The sequence below is a fragment of the Styela clava genome, chromosome 11 (assembly GCF_964204865.1).
Source record: "Styela clava chromosome 11, kaStyClav1.hap1.2, whole genome shotgun sequence".
NCBI lineage: Eukaryota > Metazoa > Chordata > Ascidiacea > Stolidobranchia > Styelidae > Styela > Styela clava.
In genome coordinates this window covers 9,242,637-9,267,629 of record NC_135260.1, presented here as the reverse complement: position 1 = coordinate 9,267,629, position 24,993 = coordinate 9,242,637, and the positions used below count along the sequence as shown (strand labels likewise).

Sequence of the window (24,993 nt, the reverse complement as noted above, 5' to 3'; positions counted from 1 at the left end):
GGTCTGGGCAAAATACGAACGATTGAAATTTATTTTATTGCAGGTAGGCTGCATCACATCACGCGCACAATTGACTGTTTCTATTTCAGTTACTACGATGGATAATCAAAGAAAACCTAACATAATACCAAATTTTGTGATGGCAATGACTAAAAAATCGTTTTTAATCTGTCATGAGTCTACGGAAACAAAACTTATAGTGGTATCTTCCGTTTTAAGTTTTAATATATATTTCATAATTCCGCTTTTCAATCAAGAAATTTGAGTTGCGGATTTACCTCATTTTTAAATAACATGTTTTTCACATTGAACTCATAATTCCCCACGAGAACAAAAAAGCAATTATTGCCGTCATTGTTGAACAATACATGTATATGCCGAGGAAATTCAGATTTAGGGAGGGAGAATAAACACAGACATAAAGATGTTTAAGGTTTGAGAAACACGTCACTCTGACGAGGACAATCGGCGATTGTAACAAAATGCAATCGCGAACGTTATTAGCGACCTTGTCTTCCAAAAACATCAAAAGGAAAAGAAGCGACCCCTAATTTATTAATAGGTTTGTCGAGTGTCAAATTTACAGCCTTCATATGTATAATTTATCTTTGAAATTGAGATTTATTTATGACTTGTATTAGCCCAATTAAAAAAGGTTTAGCATTTTAATGAAGTTAAGTACTTTTAACTCACTCAGTAATATTAATCGGAAAGTAACAATTTTGAAATTTATTTTGGGGCTCCGTGATTAACAGTCAACCACTTCGAGGGCTCCGCAACGCCAAAAGTTTCAGAACCCCGGTCTTACTGCGCCAACCACGTTTGCGGTCGCACTGAACCACAGCTTGAGAAGGTGTGTATGGGCCTTTATCGATATTCGCGGCGTTTCGAAGGATTTATTGCAAATAAAAAGCGCTTGGCAAGTTTTTATATCCATTTTCCTTCAACCTACTTAATACAAAAAAAATCAAATAGTACAGCCGTTTTGAACGAAACAGGCAAAAAAAAACTTGATTTAAAACAAAGCATTGAACAAATCCCTAGGCCTACTCGCGAATACTCTTAACGAATATTTTGAAATTATGTTTCAACCAGAACGTCCTACCTGACAGGCCCTACCTACATGAATGCAAACACTTCTAGACATTTATTATTAGTTCATTTGTAAGATAAATGTCAAAAGGAGAAATACTGGAGAAGGAAATCAGAATGCCGCCCAATAAAAGTTTCAGAAAAATAACTGTATAAAAATAAGGCAAAGAAGTAACACAAGATAATCCACAATGCTAAAATTGTGACATATTGAACATGAATTTACAATGCCATCAAATAAACCAAAATAAAATACTATTGTTGTTGAGTAATAATCAGCTGTAGTTGAAATAGCAGTGATCTTCACCTTGTCTGTATTTGTGACACAACATGTGACATACATTTGAATGTGAACAAAACAATAAAATTTAATTTCAAAACTTAAGTAAATGGACTGTTTTTAGGCATAATTACAATTGTATGTGATTTCAAGACTACTAAATTTCTCGCTTGATTTTCCAAACCGAATTTTTCTGCTTATGATTCAGCCTGAATAAAAAACCATCTGGCAATTTTATAACATGTTAGCTTGACTTAAAGATTTTGTACCAAGTTTTATTTGAGGTAGGATTTGCAATAATTGGAAGTATAAGGACGAGGATAGGAGATGATTGCACCTGGAACAAGGTATCCAAATATACTGGTACTATTTATGCTGTATTGCAATTCCGTTTGCCAAGCTATGGCAAACATTGCTTTGTTTATATTTCTACACTGGACCCAAATAACAGCTTGATCATTGAAAAACATTCTTCCAAGATATACCACCTTAAGATTCATTTTAAATCTTAAAATGGAAGCACCTATATAGGAATACACATATTAACATGGTGTCAGTATTTCCAAGTGGTCAAGTGTGACACAAAAATTAAACATGCTCCAAAGATACAGTTCAGCAACAAACCATACTTTGTGTCACATAAATCGAATAATGCAAATAATCGGAAAGAATACATTTTGAAAGGGCTTATTCAGAAGACTCTATATAAAAATTGCTTGGTCAGATATGTTTTAACACAATTTTTTAAATATAAGTGAAACAAGTGACATTCAAATCCAAATATTCAAAATGAATATAGTTATTTTCCAATTTGTAACAGGTATAACATATTCAATATCTGCCCAAGCTAAAACAATAGTCTCTAAGCAAAATTTTTTCAACTTTGTAGTTTTCTCAGTATAAAAAAGTTATTTTATTTTTGAGGTAAGCATCATATAATTGATGAATTTCATCATAAACATCATAAAACTGATGATAGTTGATAAGATAAAATAAAAGGGATGAGATAAAAAATATATTTTCGATAATTGATAGGATAGAAATATTTGTACTATGCAAGTAAATGCTATTATTCAATTCATTTAAGGGTGGGACTCTTGTAACGTAAACAAACTGGAAAAAAACCAGTCCACCCATTTAAGAGTTACATAGCTTCAATAAGAAGAGCATGTAAGCAGTGGTGGGATTCAGCCGGTTCGCACCGGTTCTATAGAACCGTCTCACGGAATTTTATGAGATCAGCGAACCGGTTAGCATTACTGGTTACTGTCAATGTTCTGGTTGTAACAGAACCGGCTGAAAAATATGACTTTGTGAAGGAACCAGATGACAAAAAAATTTGAATCCCACCACTACATGTAAGGATAACAAAACATTGAAAAATTCAAATTTTCACAAAGTAGAATTGATCATTTTATTTGGAATTGATCTTTCGTTCAAAGAGTTGACAAAATAAAATGGAGATGTCGAAGTAGAGGCCAATATGGTTAAAATAAGTTCAGTGCAGTAAAAGTCTCTTGCGACCAAGGCTGAGACTTTCACAGCTTCAGTTACCTTTTCTCAACACGGTTATTTATATAACTCTTTGCTATCCATGACCCAGTAAACCTATATGAAACGATACCCAAACAAAAAAGCTAGGATATTACTAGTTAAGAAATATTTACAAAAATAAGAATATAAATATGGTCGATTTAATCATTTTTTTAAGTTTCAAGTCTCCAAATGTGGAACCCACTTGTCCTAATTTTCCTCCCCAAAATGTTAAGACAAATTTAATTATTTGTGATATTTGAAAATGTTCTGGCAATTTCTGATTTTGAGTACCAGTTGAATTGTATAAGATATCAATACAATTCTATTGATAAAAAAGGAATATCTTTTCTAATAGAATGAATGTAATTTTAAAAATGTACTATAAAAAATAGTCAACATTGTTGAGTGTTATATATAAAATAAATAATAAAATTGCTCACAAAATTATATGATGTTAATCTTGGAAGTTTAAAAAAACGTTGGCAGTCTTGCACACAATAACTTGTATTGATAAAACAAATCCAGAGTAAATAAATTTGTCAAGTACATGCCACATATGGAAAGCTACTGAATGGATATAAAGAGCTCGAAAAGTAATGGCTGACAATTGTAATAAGATATTTCCAGATCTGATCTAGTTCATTTATTGAGATTTGATAGAAGACTGAATCATGTACGCTTCGTAGAATTTGAGGTACTCTCGAAGTGAACCAAGATGATGGGCACCGGAACGTAGTATGTGTACCAGGTTAGGGTCAGGCCATAATTTTATTCCAATTTTTTTTACTTTAGTTCTATTACGAGTTCGGGGACTAGCCAAGTGACTCCCGTAGTATTTGTACCTGAAATTATGGCCTAACCCCATCCCTGTACACATACTACGTTCCGGTGTTCGCCATCTTGGTTCACATACTTCGGGAGTAACGAATTTGAAACCTATTACAAATGGAATAATAATAGAATTTGGGAACATGATATGTCAAAATTTCATCCTTAAAAATAAAAGAGAACAAATTATTCAATACTAGTTCAAATCCCCATCAAAAATTAAAAACGAGTTCTAACAAAACGAAACAAAAAATAGTAATATAGGCATGCTGATAATCCACTATTGACATGAGTGTAGAACGTAAAATTTGACACATCCATTTCTGGAAATTTTGACAATGTTTTTTATATTGGAATACTCCATAATAACAGATCCAGAGAACAATTCAGCTGCATAGGACAAGCTCAGTAAATAACCTTGCAAAGTGCACACTCTACATATATTTTACTGACTACACTCTATAAGTTAAAAACCCTTCAACTAAATAAGAAAGCAATGCATGGATAATATGAACATGAAAATACATTAACTATACCATCATGAAACCAATACTGCTTTGCAATTGATCGCGGAAAAATCGAAGTAGTCTTTGTTGGATTATCAGTAAGTGATGACGCAATTTTTAAAAATCAGCAACATTTGGGAAGAAACAAAAAATCCCTAACAAGCCCAGAGTAAATTCAATGAGTATTTGATAATGAACTCCCAATTTATTAATATTGGGATACAAATACTTTTACTTTAAAGCAGGTACCGGTATGTGCAAACTGCAGACCACAAAAAAAAATTGTGCAGCCTGCAAAGAAGTGCCAATTTTGAATGGTGTGCCTGTGAAACGAGATTTTAGTTTACCGGTAGTTAATCTGGAACATGCAAGAAATTAGCCAATTATATTATCTTTGTATCTCAAAGCATATACCAGTACCTGAGTGCCACTGTCATATTAGCAAAACTAGCTGGCAAAATCAAAATAAATGCAAAATGTACAATGTTATAAAAACTTGTTTCTCACTGAATTCGTTTGAAGTCGGTGTGACAATAAATTTGAATAGCAGTTATCTTTATAAATCTACGCGTTTTAATCTACCATTTCTGCAAGGACCCCTAACATACAGTAAGATCAATAATATAAAGAAAGAATTACAGTAGTAATAAAGGTTGCACACCTCTGCTCTGAAGCATTGAGAGAATATCAATAAGTCGCTGAGAAGAAAAATTCACAATTTCAAATAACACTAACATTTATCAAACCTCAACTTCACATTAATCATTTTTATATATCATTTGCTTCATCATGAAAAAACTATTTTATTACAAAAACTTGAATCAAAATAATATGCATACTATTTGAAGAATCATAATTTGTGGTAAACCTTAAGATTCATACAAACTCTTGTAACATATTTTAACGCAAATCAAATCATTTGAAATTTGACCATAAATATCATAGATTTCAAACTATTTCAAGTTTTTCTTGAAATTGAAAGCCAGTAACACACAGGTATCCAGATACAGTACATTGTTTTACAATTCCTGTAATGGTCTTTTCTTACTTGAATTAAAAAATAGCATTTGATAGTTTGATAGCAATTTCTATATTTTAATCAATATCCACATTCACTATGAACTATCCATATTGTAAAAGTTATATTTGGGCAGAAAATGAAGGCATCACTTTTGTTAGAATATAGAAGAGCCTTTGTGAATGAATGTTGTGATATGAGTCGCTTATTTTTTTTATAATTTTTTTTTATTAAATGCCTTTTTCATGTGAAGTTTTACAGTGAAAAAAATTGCCAAATGTAACAATTTTGTTGTACTGTGGATCTATATAGAAAACATATTCATATCGAATTATAAAACTGGATTCTAAAACATCAAATCACCCATACATCGTTTCATTCGAATCCCAATTAGGATTCAATGTAAGGTAACTAGATTAATAACCCTGTCCACTGCATGATTCTCCACTTTACAATCATTACTCTCGAATAATTTAATAGCGCAGATACACTTTGTTTCATGTAAGACATCAGCATTCTTAAAGTCATAAAATTACCAGTTTCCAATGCATTATTCCCAGTCCAAAATAAGAATGTGTCTTCTGAAAAGAATGCGGACGAAATTTCTACACTTGATGTTGATTCACTGGTAGTTAATTACCGTTTGTTAGCTAATTTCCAACCGGACAAATCTTTTGTTGTTGACATGTCTTGGCACAGTGAATTACCTACTGTATAATTTTTATCATACAATCTGGTAAAAAAACAAAAAAGATGACCTGAAGTTGCTATGGCATCTGGCATTTTTCATGAATACTCACAAAAACTCTGGGTTGAAAAATTTAACTCAGACTCAAATTTTGAAAGCAAAAACTTTTGTGCATGGAAATTTTTTTTAATAGACCAATGATTCTCGAACAGTGGGGCGCGCCCCACAAGCGGGGCATAGACAATTTTTTGAAGGGGTATGAAGCTAATTGAAAATAAAAATATTTATTAGATTTGATCTGGCCCGCCTTGTTTTGGATATTTACATTCCATTCACATATTTTCAACGTGTTTTTTTAATAAAACATACTTTTACCTTACTATCTTAAAAAGTTTTTGAGAACCACTGTAATAGACTGTAAAGAACGCTTGGTATACTTCATAATCTTTCAGTTTCTGTAGAGGATTTTAACTACTTTTATCATGAAAGTCTGCAATTTCTGACATTGACTATGCCGGGGGGAGTTTGATTATAAAGACTCAGAATCAAGTGAAAACAAGACAGACTGACTCCACAGCCCTTCCACTGCACACAAAAATTTGAACTGACAGGCGTTCTGTTCTCACTTGATTTATGGAATTTGCTGCCGTTCACAAAGCCAAGTGTATCATACATTACTACATACCTGGACGATTCATTCCAATCTTGGTCACGTTACAGTTGAATTTAATGAACTGAGCCACGTTGGTATAGGATGTTGAAGACCTTGTAATATTTGAACTAAACGTGTATTACTGTGTTCATAATATTCATCCAAATATCGACGACTCTGTAAACAACAGAACGAAGATAACTGTTTGTACCTGAGATTGTTCGAAGCGAAGTGGATAAGTGTCGCATAAAAATGGTTAGAAGCTTAATGAGACTTCATTTACTTACGTCTTCTGACATTTCAGGATATTTTCTACCTTTTGATTTCCCTAAACATTTGTTTCCACCATCCTGAATTTTACAGAAAAATCCTTTTCTTTCATCAAACCTAAAGAACAAAATATGTAGGATCAGCTGGTGGTTACTGTCCTAAATCAGATCAATTTTGCAATAATTTATCGAGATAATTCATAGAAAGAATCATAAATTTATAAAACTATTCAAACATTTTGATTGTCCGAAATCTTAACAACTTTTTTCCAAGTTTCTTTACATGAACTATCGATGTAAACGTCCAATCAAATTGAACTTCATTAGTCAAGATATTCGTGAGCAAAGCAAGGATTCACAGCACAGTTGGCGATATTTGGAACATTTATTTCAATCCTGAGTTTGGCGCTCCAGAAGTATGTGTACCAATATAGAGGTAACTAATTTTGTTCACCTTTTTTACATTGTTGTGTAAAGGGACCAAAACCTATGGGCAGGGGGAATATTCACTTGGCTAACACAGACAGTCCCCAAATTTTTGATAGAACTAAAATAAGGAACATCGGGATAAAAATATCGCCTGACCCTAGACCTGATACACACCCTACGAGAGTATCTAGAGTTAAATATAAAATCCTAACCCATTCAACAATACTAGTTATACTGAAAAAAACAATCCAATTTCTTTTACCTGATAGCTTCTGAATAATCAAAAATATTAGGAAGACCCAATGACTTTTGTAATCTTTGCAAGACTGTGATTGGATCCTTCACAAGTAGTTCACCATCTTCTAAGATAATTTGTCGAGCTGGTAAATATTCAGTCCATCTATCTATATGTTCCCCGTACTGTCCTGGTTTAAGACACCTTTTTTGCAATTGCAACAATGCTGTAGATGAACCTTTTCTTTTTGCTTTTATCACTTCGTCAAATGAATACTTTATAGCAGTTGGATCATCTTTGGACTTCATGTGCTAAAAAGAAAACGTCAATTATTATCAAGAAATCTGGATTCAAATCTGTTGATATTTTGAAATTGTTCCTTATGATATGCATCATTCAACATTTTTTTTCGTGCTTTACACTTTGGCTCAAAACAGGCTCTATATATCTATCCAATATTACAACATAAAACATTCTTTTATTATGATAAATTCAAACAAATTTTACAGTTTTTTTATAGTATGGAAATACCTAACAACCAGTGTGTTCCATATATATTGTCTTGCAACCAATAACCAACACTAATTTTATCCATAACATACCCAATTTTGAGTATAATTTAATTGTATTCTGTGAAATCACATTATCTCACGCACTTCATATAATGTTGAAAGTTTCTCAAGTTTGACAATAATTTTACTGTTCTTCTATATAAAATTATCCATTCCACAGTAACATTCTAAGTAATTTGCTGCTAGAATTTTACTTTCATTCAAATCATGGGACAGCTGCATAAAAGATACATTTATCATGCATCTATATATCCAAATTCAACTGTATAACAAACTATTCTGATGTGACTATATTTCTCAGTTATCATATTAAAAGCTGTGTTCATATTCACAATCAGCTCAGACTTGGTTCAAAATCAAAAAAAAATTTGGCTTAGACTTTTGCTTGAAAAAAACTTTGACTTTAACTCCCGATTGCAGTTTAAAAAAAAATGCGGCTTCAACTCCAGCCTCGATGAAATCAAATTTTAAAAACCAAGGATTTGGCATACATAAGTCATCATTAATAGACTATTAAAAACACTTGGTAAAATTAATGCTTCTGTAGTTTTTAGTGGGAAATTTTGACTTGCGTTGCGACTCAGATTCAGAATTTCGACACCCAAGAGTTTGAAAACTTGATTCTGGCCCCAGTGACAACCTGATAACCCTGACTGCAGATCCCTTCTCATATCAAATGTGAAGTTGAATTTTGCTATTTTATATTTATCAACAACGAAACCCACCTGATACCATGAATACGCTCTCTTCGCAGGATCGATCAGTAACACAATGATATGAGCTTTAGGTAACAATGCACTCAACCTTCTTGGCGCAATATCATTCTCAAAATAATTTGCACTTTTTTCATATAAGAATGTTTCTTCTTCCCTCGAAGGAATTGGAAAGAAATCCATGTACCTGTGAGGAATCATTGATAAAAAATAATCTAATATGATTAATGTTATCAAAATGATAGGAGTTTGAATCATTTATAGCAGGGGGTGCAACCTCTAATACAAAAGGGCAAGATATGAATAACTGGGTGAAACTGCAGACCGCACCTTTATTTAACATAGGATTTCTAGCAGTTGCACTTGTGTTGTTAGCTTCGCACAAGCAAGCTGTCAGGGCATTGGACGTATTAGGCATAGTTAATAAATTGGAATCAGGTATAGGCTTTGCGATGCAAATGAGTTGAAATTACTCCCATGTACCAGATTAAGTTAAGTTGAAAACACGTTTCGCGGGCCACAAACCATTCAAAATTCACTTCTCCGCAGGCCGCACAATTTTTACTTGTGGGCCGCATTTGGCCCACGGGCCGAAGGTTGCACACTCCTGATTTATAGCATGAGTATGAACTAGATTTGAACCGCAATGCCTTTTTATTAGGCATTGTTTTTTATTAGTGTTTTGTCAATATGATACTGCCCAAAATACAAAGTTATACTTTCTCCTAAGATACCAGATATTGGAATGCTTAGCTGAAAAATATGTCAATTTTCTGTCATACTGTAAGTTTATTTATGAACATTTAAAATTATTTATCTAGTATTATATGTGAATTATAGATTAATAATCTAAATGAGTTGACATCTGAAGTATTGGTTAATTCATATGATATATCTAAAAGATAAAATGTGTTGCCGTTTTGTGGGTTGAAAAATCCCAGACCACCAATTATATATATCTTTAGACAAGAGTATTAATAATTAACTGCAAGCTTATCTCACTTAATAGATTAAAACACATTCAACCCAACTGCACTCAAGGTCATTGACATTTATCATTCCCGCAGATGCCAAATTTTTTCTGAATTTTTACATCCATAATAAATTTTATGTAACTATTTCAACGAGTAAATAGCACAAAAACAAATTCTTATTTGGGATTCCATTATAAATTATTCTCAATGTGGACTGATTCAACATACCTAATCGTAGCATAACTTAAATAGGATTAGTAAGAAAACTTACCAATCCAAGCCTTTAAGGTAGTTATCGGTGTTGAAAAATTGAATTTCCTCAAATGTTTGAAGACTTGGCCTACTTGGTTGTAAATCAGGATGCATTTGGAGAAACCAATGTAATGCAGTTGTACCTGGATAATATATGTACGTACTATTAATGATATGTTGTAAACAAAAAATAAAATACTTTTGTGACACACCATGGTGAAAAACATTGCAGTGACAGTGTGCGCAAGATTCGATACAGTTTGTAAAATGTTGCAAGGCAATACCAAGCAGAAAAAAATGGCTACATAACCATGAATACAAGGTACAACACTTACCGGATTTTTGTGGTCCCACAATGACAAATTTTGGAAGTTTATCGCAGGATTTCCCTTTTGACCAGATTTCCAGATGGCGTGGATCAGCACAGGGATTCTGTAAAAAGATTGAGGATGGTCTAGAAATTTTCAGCAACTACTTTACCAGTTTTTCTAAATTTAAAACGGACAGAAATGTTTGAGTGAAACTGACAAAGTCAAAATACTGTCACATTTCTACATATTACATTTCACTTTCGGTTTCACACCATAAAATATGCTATAATACAAAATTTACAAAAAAAAACATTGTAACAACACTAAAATACAAATATGGGCAACGTTTGAATCTCGTCATAGCATGAACAAATGCTGAATGCCACTAATAATATAGTCAGAAGAGCACTGGAAATAAAAACAGGACATTTCTATTACAATTGTACACCAAACATGGGCGCAATGGCCTTCTAGCGGTATGTTTAGGTTACAAATCTTGGGTACCAACCCTTGCCCACAACCTTACCCAGATAACGAGTGAAAAAGTCATTCATAAAAAAAATTTAGAACTTACTGTCCATATAGGATCAATTTCATCTGGATATTCATCAAAATATTTTTTAGCAAGTTCCGATGGTGGAACCTGTATCAATCTTAGATTGGTCCAACATTGAACAAACTCGATGGCTTTATCAAAAACATATAATGCGAGTCTGTCGTTTCCATAATTGGAGAAATGCGTCATGTAAATATTGTACTAAAAAAATAAAAATATTTATATATGTATTAAATAATGTATATTAATATTAAGTAAAAGTGAATTTGTAATCCTATCTATTTTAATAAAAAACCCAAATTATATCTTGAAGGCGAAACAGTTCGGGGTGCTAATATAATATTCACTGTTATAGGAACACATTATCCCACCTTTGACGTACAAATAAAAATGGTATTCAAAAACAAATATGGGCTGCAAATGAAATGTATATTTGGTATACAGTTGATATTGTGTATGCAGATTCTATTTCTTACATAATTTTTCTGGAAACAAATGAACACCTCAAAATATCAGATACCACTTGCTTACATCTGGATCTAGTATTTTTATTATTTATCAAATATTGCTAAATACATTATTTCATATTACTGATACAACATTTTATTTGAATAAAAAAAATAAAGACATTGCAGCAAGGAATTAAAACTAATCCCTGATAGCAAAAATATTGGCATATGCAAGCCTTAAAGTTTTAGTACAACTTAATTCTGTTCTCGTTATAGTAAGAAGTTTTGACTTATTTTGTTACTTTTTTTCTACTTCAGACCATTTACTTCTTCGCGTCTTGGTGACTGCTGAAGCATAAGCCCCATTCAAAGTGAAGATAGGAAGAAACTCAAATTAAAAAGTAGAACATCCCCATACCAACCTTTTTGAATAAAAACGTCTGAAACAACAGACCTCCGTGGATCATTTCTTCAAGTTTTTTACGTCCACCGGGATATTTATCCAAATAATTTGTATGAGTAAAAAGACCACAAGTTTGTCGAGGTAGCACCTTAACATCAAGTTAAAGAAATCAAGATTTCTCTCCAGCTTAATAACCTTATGCATTAAAATTTTGCTAAAACAAGTCTTACAACCTGGTCAGAGCACGATCTACAAGGATTCAGGTTCTATTATAGGCATAAATGATTACTCAAAAGTGTAGAAAAGTAGGATACAGAAAAAGGGAAGCTCAGACTTAGATGATAAGGGGTACTTTAGCCAGAGGAGTTTCGGGCATGGGTAACTGCTAAATAACTCAGAAAGGTAGAATAGATAAATCTTGTAAAAAGGTTAGGAAGTGAGTACTTTGGCCAAGACATAAAAAATTTTGAGTCCTTATCTTACTCCCAACAAGAGCATTATAATTTTTCTCTTTTCATTCGACTATTTTTACATTGGTTAAAGATAGGAATTGGCTTAAATTTATTTTATCATCAGTGGTCTAAAAATCTGGTTACTGAGATCCAATTACCTACATTTGCTCAGATTTTATTTCATTGACCAATCAGTCCAAATAAATCCAAATTAATGCACATAGCTATTTCCTATCAGTTGAATATTCATAAAATTTATTTCATCTCAACTTGAGTATATTGGATCTGAATGAATCAATTCAACTATAAAATCAACAAATAATCTCAACTTGCAAATAAATTGGCAAATTTAACGAAAAAAATCTTATTTTCAAATACTTGGCAGTAAAAAAATAAAGAGTATTAATATTATGTATAACAATGAATTTCTGGTACATCCTAACCACTATACCTTGATATCTCTATATATAAATCCTCTTCTTTTATTATCAGGTCTCAAGTTCGGATATTCTTCTGTACTTGTTGTTTCAATATCCCATATTTCTTTCCAACATTCGTACAAAGGTTCATGAACAGGGAATATTCCAGAATGATGTGGGGCGACAGCATAGCGAGTTGACACATTGAATTTATGCCTCTAAAAAAAACATGGTGTAAATATTTGAATTAAATTGTAAGGCTATATTACTGTAACATTGAGCTCTACATACAAATTCATTGCAACTTATATATATAAATCCTTGCGAGTACCAATTGATGAAAAGATCTAGGCCAGTGTTTCTCAAACGGTGAAGCGCAGACAATTTTTTTAAGGGGGCCGATTGAAAAATACCTTTTTGTTAGATTTGATATTGCTTGCCTGATTTTGGATATTTACATTACTTTATTGTTGAGAGATTGCAGACAGCTATCTTTATTATCATTAGCGTGGAGCATTTTTAAGACTTCAACTTAATATACTTCCGCCTGTCTATCTGTTATTTATAGCTTATCGTTAACTAGTTATTTTTGAATTGGGGTGCGAACTTGACAAATCGTTAAAAGGGGACGCCTCCTAAAAAGTTGAAAACCACTGATCCAAGCAGATCAAATCCAAATGCTTACACATTAGATACACATTGTAAGCCCTCCCTCATTAATATTTAATACACTTTTATTGTTTGACTCAAATTATCCAACCAGCGATGGCCATTATAATCTACTATATTCAAAATATACTTTAATTTCTCAAAGGTATAATTTTACAAATGAAAATAATTCAAAATATTCTTAAAATCAAGAACTGAATGTATTAAGTCTTTAATTACGAATCAATTTGAATATTTGATTACCAGATTTCCGATTTTGCACCTCACAGTGTGCAACCATCATAAAAGTTATTTGCCTGATGTAATTCAACCTACCTCAGCAAATTGTTTGTTTGGTATCATGTAAGAACACATTGAGGTTTTATTGTGGAACAAGTGAGCTTGCATATGAGACCACATATGTGGAAACCATAAAAAGTTATGACTTTCTCGTAGAAACGTGGCATCTCCTTCGTTCTCTTTTGGATTACCTGAAAATTTAAAAACTATGTTAATTAGCTGCCATTTAACAGAAATTCTGTAAGATAAGAATTGTAAAAGATGCCAAATCAAAGCCATCTTTAAAATATAAGTCCTGATATATTATATTGCAAGTTGGAAAATGCACACTAAATCAAGCGATTTGATCTCTTCATTACTGTTTACCTTTCTGATAAAATTTTCCGGTAAATCCAAGTAAAAAATTGAATCCTTGAATTCTTTTCCTCATATCCTTTTGAAACTTTACTAATTCCTGTCAAGATATAAAACATAGTTTATTTGTAAGCATGCCTATTGTCATCATAAACAAACATGAAAACAATTATTAGAAGTAAAGTCATAGTATAGTCAGAGATGGTCAAAATCAAATATTTCATTATTCCGAATACATTCTGAGAAAATATTTCCGAATATGGAATTTCTATTCATTCTAGATTGGAGGCAGGTTCATGTGGACAATTACATAAATAACTATATCTTCATGTTGATCCCATCTGAAACACAAACATAAAAGTAATTGGTTTCTCTGTGTTGTTTGATACAAATTGAAATATTGTATTTTTTGATCTGCTCGTTCATTGGCTTAAAATTCTTGAGTTAAAAAAAGGTTTCAATTTATTCCCAAATTCAAGTATTTACTATATAGAATATAATGAATTTTTAATGTATTCGAATATTCGATTATTCGATTCGTTTTGGACATCCCTGGTCATACTCAAGTTAAAAATAAAATAAAGTTGATTGAAACATAAAACAGACAAACAATTTGCTTACCATAACATCCTCTTCCGTCATTCTTGTATCAACCGCACTGACAAAAATATCATCAATATCAATCTGAATATATCTTTCCAATGGTAGAGATAGTTTCCCATGTGAAAGGTAACTCAGTGCATCCATAAATAAAATCCTGAAAAGTATTCATTGTCCAGCATTACGTTAACACTTTCCATCCTACAGACATAACTGAAAGGAGTAGTGTCAATATAGGTGACCGTACATTTGAACCCACGTACATTTGAACCCATCCGTATATCCGCGGGTTCAATCTATATGCGGGTGCTGAAACCCATGGGTTAGGGTTAGTATGGGTTCAAATATTCGTGAAAACAAAAAAAATTCCATAGGTGTAATGGTATGCAGGTGCAATCGTCATGGGTTCAAATGTCTAGGGGTTCAGATGTAATGGAACCGTCAATATACATTTTACCACATGCCTAAAAAAATTTTTGGATGGAGAATACCCGAAAGTTCAAAAAACACAATTCATTATAATATCTGTAAAACAAGCGCAGCGATGCATCATTACATCAGTGAGAAAGAGTTTGCAGTTCACTTGAATAGAAGCTTTTGTTTGTCTCACGATCTGCATGCCACAGAATAGTCTAATGAACCCTCTATTCAAGGTATCATCAGATTTCGGCATAATATAGCACTAAAGCAGTGTTTCCCAACCCGAGTCCGCGTAGCGTTTGAATGAGTCCTCAACAGGCAATACTCTTTTAGAAACGTGATGCAGTTGTATAGTTCATGTAAGTCACTAACTTTTTTATTGTCGCGAGCTACTTCAAAGTTATGCGCGTATAAGCCGAACACTTAGTTTGGCAACTTTTTTTGAGTTTTAAACTGGATTCATATGCGAGGAAGTCCGGTAATTGGTGTAATTCTGGGAGATGTCAATAGTGGATCAGGTTCGTGGGATACATCGGATTAAACTGACTTCGTTAAATTCTGTTGTGTTTGGTTTTATTGTTTCTTCAAATAGAGTTCGGTTACAATTAACGCACCTCGAGTCCTCAAAGATTTTCGCTGGTGAGAAAATAGTACACGGCCAAAAAAGGTTGGGAAACGCTGCACTATTCTGTGTTAGGGCTTAGAGATCACTAGGGCTGTCCAAGCGAACCGAATATTCGAAATCGAATCGAATCGCAAATTATTTGAAGCGTTTTCCGGCCAATTTACGAATCGCTAAAATTTGGTACATAATGCGCCTCACGACCACCTTTGCACCGCGTTTTCACCGGGCAAGTAAAAACATGTTTCTATCGCTTTCTTTGCTGTGAAAAAAGGTCTCTCCTATTGCCCGGTGACATGTAATTATCCATTTCGTGCATGGTCATAAATGGAAAGTTATCGGTAACAATGATTTACAGATGACGTTTTTTGAGAGAACACAAGGAGGAAAAAGCAAATTTTGTGTCAGCAAAAACGCCAGTTCTATAAATAAAATCGATTTGTAGCTGTTGAGTCAGTAATCATAGGAACATGGTACAGGACTGAAACACGTTTAGGAGGTCCAATACCTTTTTTCAATAGAATTTGTAATTTCTTCAAATGGCAATACTTTGTTTTATCCATTTATTACTATGACAAATGATTGCACTCTTGTGAGTTGATGGCTGTTGTACAGCAACAATATGGTCATCAAATAATAATGTCATCAAACTAGCTCTGAATTTTTGAGTTTCCGAAATGCAATTTTGAATTTTCTGGGCAACAGTTATATCTATATTAATAGTTGTTTATCATTTTACTGAAAATTACACAAAAAATATTGAGTAAATAATACTAATGATAATAGGATTAAAATAGCAACTCAGACATTAAAGGAGTCTGTGCAATTTCCAACTCTTGAAACTTGATAGTTTTCGAAATCCTAATTTCCTGACCAGTTCAAGGAGGCTTGTGATGTATGCAAAATATTTGCAATAATTTAGATATAACTGCACATACGTTATCTAGAGCTCGACCGATATCACTTTTTGACGCCGATACCGATATCGATATATCGGCCAACTGGTGGCCGATAACCGATATCGCCATGCCAGTAAGACTTTTATTTAACTAACTTTAGTTGATGCTTGAACAAATGTTATTCTGTAACTTTTCCTGCTACTTCAATATCAGTCTAGCTATTTCCAGGAAAAAGAATTGTTAATCAGACGTTCTTAAATATAACTATGGACATATGTTAAGGGTATTAAAAAATTATAAATTGATATATTTTAAAGTGAATCGTGATAAAGATCCTTCGATATTGTGATAGCATATGTGCAGTTACATGTAAAATTTTTAATAACTTTGTTTCCAGAGTCTCTCAATACCTTATTTAGTCAATAACAATGGATTAGATTTTTATTTTGTAATTTTCAGCAAAATGATAAGCAACCATCAATATAGACAAAACTGTTACCCCAGAAATTCAAAATTGAATTTGGGGAGGTCACAAATTCGGAACTGACATTACTGCTATGAGCTACCTGTACCATGTTTCTATGATTACTAACTCACCAGCTTCCAATCGATTCTATTTATAGAACCACCGTTTATGCTGTTATCACAATATTGAAGAGGAAGTTTTTATTGTACATTAAAGACAAATTCAGGATTGCGCAATAATATTCGATTATTCGGTTCGATTCGAGAAAAATATTCGGTTCGATTCGAATCAAAAAAATATTCGATTTTGTACAGCCTTAGAGATCACATCACAAAAATTAAGCCAAATTCTTACTTGTTAAGCCAGAAAGAAAGATTGTTCCCAAAGAAAACTCGCTCAATTTGGTCATACTTTCCCCGATCTAATATAACAGTTGGAAAAGTTTCAATCTCTGCATTAGTGCTTGTAGTGTCAATCACCTGTAAAATGCATGTATTTATTTTACCTATGTAATATCGCAATAACAAAAAAGGGAAATAAATTGGAAAGAAAAGTTAATAAATATATAGGCTATATACACAGGATTATATGGGCATGAAAAATAAAGCAAGAGTCTAGTAATATATTGTGAGAGACAACGATTAATTAATCTTTCAAACTCAAGAAAACTATCAATTCGAGGATGCAATTACTAAATTTCATTCTGACAAGGGCCATTAAGACCGTCGGTGGATTGTTGCAAATTAGCGTTGGAGTGGCCCATATAAATTCGGCAGTGGTCTCACTTTTTCACTGACATCTTGTATAAATCGTTGTTAGGAGTGAATGTATATATGCCCAAATGCCTCATAAATAATATATTTATCATTATAAACGCGTTCATGGTACCATACTACAGATACACAAATATTTCAACACATCATGATAAATAACTCTGTATGTTCAATGCTCAATACAAATGACTCCAATTGGAGATACTTTATCAAATTATTCAAATAGCAACAAGTAATAATCATATAATGCCAAACCTTAGTTTTCTGTTTTTCCATCTTCCTGGTAAAAAAATCAAAGCTGAAGTAACTGTTCAAATCTCTTTTCTTTCTTGTCAATGTACTGAAAAAATAAGGAAAAACATGAATAGTTTATAGTAATTGAGAACACTAATTCGACACATGCTTGTATAAGAAATGAAGATGTGACAGACTCTAACCCTGTGAATAACAACATTTTCAAATATTTGATGAGCATTTATATTTAGCCTAATTTTCAAATAAATTCACTTGTGATCATTTGCTCTCTTTTCACTCCAAATGAAGATTAGTACAATGCAAACAAACAATGGTTATTTTCTGATAATTCAAATAATATTTCAATAATTCAAACTTTCTTGGACAGGTACGGTTCTTTTGCAAATACAAAAGAGCAAAGGCAAAATGGAACTAGTATCAAATCTTTCACAGTACCGGCAGTCTACCTTAACAAAAAACACCAGACTTCGCTGACCACATCGCTGAAATGCAATTGCGGAATCTCCACATGGTGCAGAATTTTTAATTTTGATGACAACATCACACAAAACTTCAAAGTGAGAAACGAAGCCCATAGAGCTCACAGAAATTTTTTTAAATAAATAAAAGTAATAGCCTTCTAGTGACAATGATCTTTAACCACTGGAAATTTCAAAGAAGTTAGTCCAATAGTTGAAGAAAAATACTAGCAACAAAAATTATACGAAAGATCCATAGGTTCACACTATTTCCAACAACATTGTTACAGTATATCAAATTTGTCATTCAATGACTCTATGAAACCCAAATGAGTCAAAACAATTTGGCCTCTTGTTTTAGAATCATAACACATTTTGTTGAAATATAAAATTTTGGGCGCTCCTGTAGTATGTGCAACAAGATGGCGGACACCTGAATATAGTATGTGTACCAGGTTAGGGTTACGTTAGGCCACAATTTTATTTCAATTTTCCTTATTTTAGTTCTTTTACGAGTTCAGACCTAGCGGAGTGACTCCTGTAGTATTTGTAGCTGAAATTATTGTCTAACCCTAACCTGGTACACATACTATGTTCCGGTGTCCGCCATCTTGTTGAACATACTACGGAAGTACCAAATTTTGACCCATCTTTTCTGTGTTGCATGAGAGGATTGCAATGCTATCTTTTACATTATCCATATTAAATTTTATGTTTCGTAAGAAGTAAATTTACCCTGTGAGCTGTGGTTATATTCAACTTGGTTCAAGAGAGACAACAAAAATATTTGATATGGTCATAAATAGTGTTTCAGTCATTCACTATTTCACGATCACTTATGGTATAATATGTCACGATCCATGATGATAGATATCGGTTAAGATCAAATATTTTCACAGAACTTCTGTGTTTGTGTTATGCATGAGCTATCTATTTGCCTACGCATGACAGACAAGAGTGTGCCACTAACAGATATAGCCAAAATCAAATATAGTCGTTTACTTTTGCGAATACTTTCTGAATTATTACTTTTTGATACGTAATATAGAATACTTACTATCAATTTACTACTACTATCTACTATTTACTTACTACTATCAATTTCGTCATTTTTTATTGAAAAATTAACAGAAATCAATGTATATCCCTGGGAATTAGATTGAATAATGCAGAATACTTAAGACAAACTGTGTCGAAATTGAATGATACATCAAAAGTGAGACTTATAAATGATATTATCAAATGAAAGGATCCAAATGTCTAGAATCTAGACATAATACTAGAACTAGATCGAATATCAGCAATTTTTGAATATTCTTCAACCATGGTCACGAATGGAAACTTGTCTAAACTGCACAGCCATCATTCGAATATTCACATTTTATTAATTACAGTACATTTGAACTTGACTGATTGATTCATCATATTCATGATATGTCATTAGCTGTTTAGTCTATGTTCAGTTGCATGATTTATTACCGACAACATGTAATGATACAAGAAAATTGCATTAGTTTTTATTTCATAATAATGTCAAAAAAAAATTAGAATTGCAAATCGAGAAAATAACTGACTTTATTAATTGCTCAAATTTTGACAACATGTTGGGTGAGATTATCAATATTTTTGAACATGAGAAAAGCACAACATGAACATGTTCGACCTGCATATAATCAAAATATTGCTGTAACCTAAAAATATGCATTTACGGTAATATTAAGTTTAATTTAACTTAAAAAGAACTAACTCGAGAAAAATGAAAAACTACTTACTCCTGCTTTGGCTTTCTTCTCTCTCTTGGAAATAATCTTCTTGATTGACGTCCATCAGGATCATATAGCGCTGCTGATGTCACAATTTCATATGTACTATGATTTGTATTGAAAATTGTCCAAGAACGACCAATTCGACCAGGAACCTTCAAATAGAGCGAAAAATAATTCAAGGGTACTGCTACACTTCAACCTTTACGTATTTCTGTGAAGTATCCTTCGATCAAAGTCAGGCTTCACCAGACAAACAACTTAACAATGACTAAATATATTTCATATTATTTTGTATATATCTTGGAAGCAATTCATTTAAAGACTGCCCAGCTAAATCAATTAGAAAGAAGAAATAATAAAAAGTGTGCAAAGAAATTACGCTTCAAATTGAATTTAACGCACTATTCAAATGCAAAATATCAAAGTAAAATAGTAGAAATAAAATATAGTAATTAATAACTAATATTCGACTTGGAAGAAAACTAAGAATGTGCGACCTGGGGGCTGCGACAAGTGCAAGTATATTTATGATAGTGGCCTGCTTGAAAAGTAATGTATTTCAGGCTGAATAAATATGGATGCAATTACTTTCTCATCGACAAATTAATGATTGTACTTTTTATGGTTCAAGACTTTAAATATATAAATAAAAAAGGGCATCCTGTGCACAAATGGTAGATCAGCCCTCCTAAGCTACCGCACTGGACTGTTTGGACGACAATATTTGAATAAATAAAATTGCTAACAGCAAAATAGCAATTGCAGCAGAGGCATTCTTTATTTGAATAAATATTTATAAACGCTGCCATAAATTAAACACACTTTTCCTTTAAAGAAAATTACGTCAATGCGTTCCTATTGTTATGTTCTATTTGTCTTGTCATTTTGAATGGCTGTTACCTGTTATTAATATTTTCATTTCTTTGCCATAGAAATTGCTCAAAGCAAGGTCACGTGAACTCACTCAGAAATAAAGGAGAATAATCTCTCAGAAAAGTTACAGTTGAGCTACTTAAACTATATAGATTTATTGTGGTAAAATATGTACCAAGAAATGCTGATTGATTGAGATTAAGAATGCCAATTTCCAATAGCAGTCATCACCAAATTAATAGTTTATACGAGTTGTTGTTGTTTTTTAATTAAAGGTATGAAGATGTATATTGTAATTTACGAACCACAAGTTGCACTTTAAATCCTTTTTATTTCTCAAAAATCAATTGTGCGCTTATAAGACAGTGCTTGTAATGGATCAGGTGGTGTATTACGATTTTCGCCTGCACTCAAAACATGTACCAGTGCTGGTTGCATCTTATAGTCCGGTCCACCATATGTATGTATGGATAAAACCACAATCTAGGAAACTTATTGACACAGCGGCTAATAATACCCATTATGCCTTATTATGGTCTATGAAATACAGTAATTGGCCCACCATGCTGAAATGTTGAACATTCCAGTTATCAATTTACTTACAATTTCACCAGCCCTTGTTACTCTCAATATTTTTGATTCTGGATTTATCTCACAATCCTTCATATAAACATTTGTGCTGTAGTTGAGTGGAAAATTTCCAATCTGAAACAGATCAGGAAATGGTTCAATCATAACTTGAAGACGAAGTTACAAGCAAGAAATTCTGGTACCTTCAATAACCAATCAAGTTTCAAGAAACAGTATTACTGTAAACAATATATTAAATAGTTAAACATTGACGAGCATACAAATCCTTATCAGCAGGTTACCAGTAAAAGAAGATAAATCATAAAAATAAAAGATCTTCATATCAATACACAATCATGTTTGTCAATTATATAAGGCACCCACATAAATTAAATGATGCCACTAATATGTGCCAAAAGGGTTATTTATATTTCTAATACTTGGGTTTAGGAAAGAATATACTTACAAACAAACCCCTTAAACATCCATTTAAGAATTTTTATAAATTTAGTGTTTTAATGATTCAATGATATTATACTTTCCTATACTTTTCAAACTATCTTGTACGATATATAATTTCGTGTGACTCTGGTTTTGGTATTCAAAAATTTATCAAGAAACACTAATTTATATGTTTTTTTTGCAACAAATTCTTTATTCTTTACTGACTTGCAGCAACCTATACTTAGATGATGTTAGATCAATTCAAGTAGGTTGCGAAATTTTAGTGTTCATCTGATTCAAAGGTCAAGCAAGTGGGTGTAGACTTCCTTGGGAGTAAATTAATTTAAAACAAATATTCTTATTAACGGTAATGAAATAAAACGCCATCAACTCACCTGTTGATTATCCAAAGTTTTTACAGACCTATTTTTTTCAGATAAAGCAAACAAAATAACGCCAACATCATATTCAACACAATATTTATCTAAAATTTCTCTATTCCATTGATTCAATTGCAAATAAATATCAATATCTTCAAAGATAATCGCCGCGTATCGACCCTAGAAAATGAATACACAACATTATAATGAATGATATACAATAATTTTATTTCAATTATAATATTAAATAAAGTTTCAGATGGCCCTATTTAAGCTCAATCTATATTTTATGCATGACTAGAAATATATAAAATAAGAAGAGATATGTTTGAATCCTCGAAACACATTCTAGGATGGTACAATTATGATGACTTGTGGTGTCATTTTCAATGATAACGACCTATTAACATTTCTGTCAATTTAAACTACTTAGGTATATTTCATATGCAAAATCACAAAATAACGATAATATTCTATTTCAGCCACAATAAATTGATAACCAGAACCGAATCACTAAATAACCAGTAAAAAACACCCGGTCGTGGGTGTAATTGTGGAAGGCGTATAGGATTTAGATATTTATCTTACGAGAAAATCTGTATTCAAAAAATTATAATTTACATGGAACTTTGTGGTATTCAAAAAGTCTTTTCTCTGTAAATTTATCATGTCACATAATTATGTCATATTTTATCAACCAAAATTGACTTATCACTATGATTTTTTTTTAAAACAAACAAATTTAGAATATACCCCAACACTGCAAATCATTTGGAAATGAACATGTCTGGCTCTGACTTAGACTAGAAAATAAATGACTTAAATTGGTATATACATAATAAGCAAGAAACAAACCTTATTATTATCTATTAATGCAGGTAAATTCCTGATTGTACCATATTGAGTATGATATTTTAATCTTGTTGCTTGTAATAAATAAAGAATTTGTTTCCCACTCTGCAATAAATATGAAGATAATTTATTAAAAGGTTCCGGTACAGTTTACTCCTCATTCAATAATGGTGTAACAAACAGAGGAATTGGTCCAGAAAATTAAATATTTAGAAAGATTCTATAAGCAGGTACAGAATAGAAATTATATCATACTTCAGCTTCAGGTCAAATTTGCATGCATTGCAACCTATTTAATAAATTCAAAAATAAGCCGGTAGGACAGTTTAACCATGTGGCGAACCACGGCCTCTCGTCAGGTTACCACTCCATGTCGGGTATGGGATTAGTTAGTTATTTGTTTTCGGAAGCATCGGTGGAGAAAGCCGTAAACGACCAGCGGTAACGTGAACCACCCTACGGTGGCAAGGGTGCAAACCCACACAGAGTAATCAGAGGTGCGGTGGCGAGCGCATACCTAACGCTTAGCAAGATAACGCACATTCTAAAATAATTGGTCATTCTAAAATATTACCTGAAAGGATAAAAAGAATTTTCCAACATTATATTCAAATTTAATCATCAATCAAAGAACACAGGAATGAATACATTAAACATAAATAAAATCAATTTATTAATGTTGTTTATTTAATCAATTAATAATAACAGTTTGAGTTTCCTGAAATACAAATAATTCACTTTTTTATTGACAACCATTACTGTAAATTTCTAATGTATAATTAATTGATTAATCAATAAAGTATTTCCCCACATCTGTTTTTTATAATAAACTTGCAAACCTGGGATGATCCATCTTGTAAAAACACAAGAGCATGTTGTCTTGTACGCGAATTCACAAATGATTTTGACTCTGAAAATGTTCTAGCTTCGCCCTGTAAAAATTTTATATCAAATATAAATATCTGGGATAGGAATATTCAAAGACTCTTGCACACTGGGAGTGAGCTTCCACTAGTATAAAATATTTAAAACAATTGGTTCCCTCAGAAATCTGAATGATTTGGAAAATATATAATTATCAACCTTCTAGGGACCAATCCATCTTAACCTTAAAATCTGAAATCAATTGACTCATAGTTAAAAAAAAAGGACTTTTGTCATAAATAACAACAGGAATTCTACCAAAAACTGTAACAAGCTAGTAAATGGTCTATATGGCCAATTGAAAAAAAACACTCACACAAATGTTCACACAATTATCTGATAACGAGTCAAATTTTCAAACACCCCAGAAACATGAGCATGAAATAAGATGAGGCAAAAATTAATCTTTTAATGCAAAATTTAGCCAATATTTGTCTGACTATAATCAAATGAAGTTAAAAAATTCAAATTACAGATCTCATTCCATGATGACAAAGTTTTTGATCAAAATCCTTTTCAACATTCTGTTCAGACTTTTTTATGGTCGATTGTTCAGATGAATTCTTCCAAAAAAAATATGCAGCAAGTACCAATCCAAGAAAAAAGAGAAGTTGAGTCACTTTTTTCAAACTTCCTAACTTTCTCCGTTTAACCCACATCATTGCCTTGTAACTTCGTACATTGCCTTGTGACTCAATAAAGTAATATGATTAAACTACGCTGTAGTTACATTACAGCATTAATTGAAGTGTATA

General features: G+C 32.2%; 1 protein-coding gene across 1 annotated transcript; it reads right to left on the bottom strand.

The window, feature by feature from the left end:
• Positions 1-1,137: 1,137 nt before the first annotated feature.
• LOC120347950 (bifunctional heparan sulfate N-deacetylase/N-sulfotransferase 4-like) lies at positions 1,138-24,977 on the bottom strand. The gene is made up of 21 exons (XM_078117662.1): positions 24,712-24,977; positions 24,154-24,246; positions 23,318-23,419; positions 22,478-22,642; positions 21,672-21,773; positions 20,202-20,347; positions 17,972-18,056; positions 17,298-17,422; positions 14,558-14,693; positions 13,949-14,036; positions 13,619-13,773; positions 12,667-12,852; positions 11,783-11,911; positions 10,930-11,112; positions 10,380-10,476; positions 10,064-10,187; positions 8,831-9,005; positions 7,561-7,844; positions 6,888-6,987; positions 6,634-6,777; positions 1,138-5,993 (listed from the first exon to the last, which is right to left on the bottom strand). The coding sequence occupies exons 1-20, from the start codon at positions 24,898-24,900 to the stop codon at positions 6,658-6,660; spliced, it is 2,784 nt and encodes a 927-aa protein (XP_077973788.1). The 5' UTR covers positions 24,901-24,977; the 3' UTR covers positions 1,138-5,993; positions 6,634-6,657.
• Between the last annotated feature and the right edge of the window lie 16 nt (positions 24,978-24,993).